General features: G+C 48.0%; 1 protein-coding gene across 1 annotated transcript; it reads right to left on the bottom strand.

Moving 5' to 3' along the window:
- Window positions 1-1,048: 1,048 nt before the first annotated feature.
- LOC131672589 (uncharacterized) lies at window positions 1,049-3,742 on the bottom strand. Its single transcript, XM_058949929.1, has one exon. The coding sequence runs from the start codon at window positions 3,740-3,742 to the stop codon at window positions 1,049-1,051; it is 2,694 nt and encodes an 897-aa protein (XP_058805912.1).
- Window positions 3,743-4,076: the final 334 nt, after the last annotated feature.

Raw genomic sequence — 4,076 nt, 5'->3', positions numbered from 1 at the left:
CTGCATCAATACTTGTGTTACCCACCGGTAAAACAGAAACAAAATTGAATTAATCAGAAGAAGATACCGACGGCGAATAACGAACACACCAACGGGCAAAGTCATAACCTAGATCAACATCAAGCTCAAGGTTATAGACCAGATCAAATGGGACCACTATCGAACGGACCAGAAACAAGATGAAATTAGCTCTCACTTATACCATTTCAAAATAATCTGATAGAACTAAATAATTCAGCAAATAATAATCAGACCGACAAAAAGAGTAGAGAACCATGCAAATGCTGCCAAGGAGACCATAACTACCGACAATGCCCGAAGAACCATTGTTTCTTCTGCTATCAGCCAGGTCATTACGCAGCAAGTTGCCCGAAAAATAAAGGTTTATTTCCAAAGATAGGACCAAAAATAAGACAGATACACTGTCAAGTATATAAAAATATAGGGGCATCATTCTACTTCTGCAAGATTTATCAACATATCCGCTCAGAGTTTTTAAAACCTTATCTTTATGTATAAAAAAGCATTTAAATAATTAAGGAACGATATATATATATATACATATATAAATTATATAATATATACTTTAGTCTCTCAATATGCAATTTCTAATTATCGACACCCACTCCATCTACCCGCTGGGTAATGCATACAAATATAGCCTGTTGGAAGATTGATTGATTAAACATTTATTGAGCCATGGGGTATGACCCCGTTGGCTTAAGGAAGGATACAGTGCACGCAGGTAATATAATATCGTTACATAAGTAGGCAGGTGAGTATAGTATGTGGTGGATAAACAATGCAATTTGTGTGTATAGAGCGTTACATTTCTAGTTGAGGCGAGCGCGCAGATAGCAATGAGAGGCACCTCATTGAAAATACATTTAATACTTAAGACTATCTTAAAATTACTAAGCTTAGAGTAGGCGCAATACGACGAGGGTACGCAGCGGGAGGCGCGGCGGTTGGGGGATGGAAACTTAGGCTAGAGCTTTGTTAGACGACGCTGAGTACGCATGGGTAAGAGCTTGAAGGTGCGCGGAGGTTAGAGTTTAGATGCGAGGGTGGGTTGGGGTTGGTGAGGTAAGAGGTTGTACTGAAGGTAGCGACCTGGTACAAGTAGGTAGGAGGGGTTGGGGGCGAAGGCCGATACATTGTAGGGTCGCTGGACTTGTGGCAGTAGAGTGAGGGCATTCATGTTACACATGTTCTCATGAGTAGCACTTTGGGTGAACTCGTCAAGCTCCAGGAGAAAGAGAAGCTCAGACATCCAGCGTTTGAATTCAGCGAGTCGGTCTAGGTCAAAGTCGGTGACCGCAAGTTGGTTCAAAAGGTCCATACCACGAATTGCTAACGACCGTTTCCAGGCTTCAGTGCGTGGAGCTCGCAATTGAAAGGCAGCTGGAATATTGTGGAGAGAGCGCCGGGAGCAGGTAACGTGATTTAGATTAGCGATATGGGGGGTCAGATAGGTAGGACCGTTATTACAGACAACTTTGTAGAGGAGTCTGGCTAACGCAAGATGACGCGAAGAAGACAAAGTAAGCCAGTGAAGGCGGAGTCTGTGATAAGTGACGTGGGTGGTCACATCGCTGGTTGGGATGAAGGGTATGAAACCCGTGACAAAACGCACGCAGGCATTTTGTGCTACTTGGAGGTCATGAGTCCGCGTTTTGTCGAGGTCCATAAGGACCGTGGAGGAAAAATTCAGAAGTGGGAAGACGAGAGCTTCAACTAGCGACTTGCGGAGGGAGAGCGACATGGACTTGCGGTAGAATTTCAGCGAGCTGAGTGAGCCGTAGACCTTCTTCACTATCTCGGTAGTGTAGCCTTTCCATTGGAAGGTCGGGGAGAGGGTGACACCGAGACTCTTTGCTGCTGCCACGAAGGAGATGAAGGTAGAATTGATGGTGATATGAGGCAAGATGGTGAAATCTAGGGAGGAGATAAAAAGCTCGCTCCCTAGAATCATAGCCTTCGTCTTGGCCAGGTTCAGGTTGAGGTCGTTTTCAGCAGCCCAGTCGGCGACAGCCTGAGCATCCTGCTGGATCTGAGCAAGGCCACGCTCAATTTCGTGCGGTGAGCAGTGGAGGTACACCTGTGTATCGTCCGCGTATATCATATAATTGGCGAAAATAAGCACGGATGGAAGGTCATTAATATACACGGCGAACAACAGGGGACCAAGAACACTGCCTTGCGGGACGCCAGTAGCCGCACGAAGCCACTCCGAAACGGTTCCTCCCCCGTCAACTACTGCTTGTATGCGATCAGCCAAGTAGTTGAAGAACCACCTCAGAGCTTTATCAGAGACGTTCAGGTTACGGAGCTTCCGAATTAGGCGAGAGTGGGAGATGCGATCGAAAGCCTTGGAGAAGTCAAAGAGGATAAGGATGGAGACTTGCCTCTTTTCGGTGGCGTGTCGCACGTCATCCAGGAGGCCAAGAAGCGCAGTCTCCGTTGAGTGACCCTTCCGAAAACCAGCCTGACGCGCGTCGAGTAGCCTGTGAGACTCGACATAGCCTGAGAGCTGCCGGTGAACCAAGCGCTCAAAAATTTTTGACGGTTCACAGAGCTTCGCAATGGGTCGTGTGTCAGAGAGAGAAGAGGGCGATTTGACCTTTGAGACCGGGACAATTTGAGTCCGCTTCCACAGTGACGGGTAGAGCGAGCTGGTGATGGACTGATTAAAGAGCGCAGCGTAGTATTGAGCGAACGAGTCAGCAACCATAGAGAACATACGAAGCGAGATCCCATCCTCTCCTTTGGATTTTGAGTTTGCTGCACTGAGTGCGTCATGAACGTCTTTTGCAGTGACAGGATGGAGAGCAAACTGGGGGAAATCAAACTGCCGAGTACGTGGGGTTGAGAGGATGGTCTCAAGGGTGCTGGCATCAATAGGCGGTAGCAGGTTTACTACGCGGGCAAAATGTTTGTTTAAGCTCTGAGAGGAGAAGAACAGTAGCGGTGAGGGCGTTTGCTTTTGAGCGATACCAATAGAGCGAAGCTCACGCCATTTTGCCTTGGGGTCAGTAGCAGTGGCGAGCCTAGCTGAGAGATACGTGTTCTTGGCCGTATCCAAATTATTGGAGACTCGGTTTCGGAGATCACGATATCTCTGGATGTTCCCAAGGCATGGCGAGATTTTTGCGCGCTTAAAGGCAGCGTTTCTGGCACGCATAAGGATGCGGATATCCGCAGAAACCCAGGGTTTAGCTTTTTCAGATAGCTTCAGTGTGCGTAGTGGTGCCAAGGTGTCGAACGCATAAAGGACAGAAGAAGATAGAGAGCGTTCGAAAGCATCGATGGAGACTTGAGAAATCTCCGAGCTCACTAAGTTTGAGGGGGCAGCGCTGAGACAGGTGGAGGCTAGGCAGCCTGCAACAAGCGAGTTCAGGCGTGCAAGGTCAATGGCTCGAAGGTTCCTAGAGAGGATGAGTTTGTCACCGTCAGGGGGAACAGTGGCGTAGATTACGAGCTCGATGAGATCATGACAGTCGATGAAGGGGGCCTCAGTTTTTGAGAACGAGTGAATGTCCGTGGTGTGCTTTACTAGGAAGAGGTCGAGGAGTGTGTGCGACGAGCGGTCTTCCTGAAAACGGTGGCAGGTAGGCAGGCGCGACACTACCTTGAGGCCGAGAAGGTCAATGTGATCCTGGAGTACTGCAGCGTAGTGTAGCGTGTCAGACAGCAGATTCGCATTCAGATCTCCAGTGATTATCACATCATGGTAGTTCATGAGCAAAGGGGGGATAATCTGGAAAAGGTTATGGGGGGCAAGGGCAGATGGGCGACGGTAAGCGACTACAACGAGGAGTGAGTAGTTATTTTGCTTTATTTCGGCCGCAACGAATTCACAAAGATTGTAATCACACGCTTGTGATTTCGCAAGGATTTTAACATTGAATACATCACGTACATACAGAGCGACGCCTCCGCCTTCTTTCAGCGTTCTATCGTGACGATAAAGGTTGTAGCCGCGAAGTGATAAGTGCGAATCCGATATAGAGTCTTCGAGGAACGTTTCGGAGAGCGCTACGACATCGTAGTTAAAATTTGAGACCCTGTCCTCG

The sequence above is a fragment of the Phymastichus coffea genome, unplaced genomic scaffold, assembly GCF_024137745.1.
Source record: "Phymastichus coffea isolate CEN01 unplaced genomic scaffold, Cenicafe_Pcof_1.1 PCOF00012, whole genome shotgun sequence".
NCBI classification, from domain to species: Eukaryota; Metazoa; Arthropoda; class Insecta; order Hymenoptera; family Eulophidae; genus Phymastichus; species Phymastichus coffea.
Note: the sequence above shows the minus strand (reverse complement) of the source record. Positions and strands in the feature narration are given on the sequence as shown.

Excerpts from the sequence above, each read along its gene's own strand:
- LOC131672589 (XM_058949929.1), bottom strand. The coding sequence starts at position 3,742 with ATGAACTACCATGATGTGATAATCACTGGAGATCTGAATGCGAATCTG.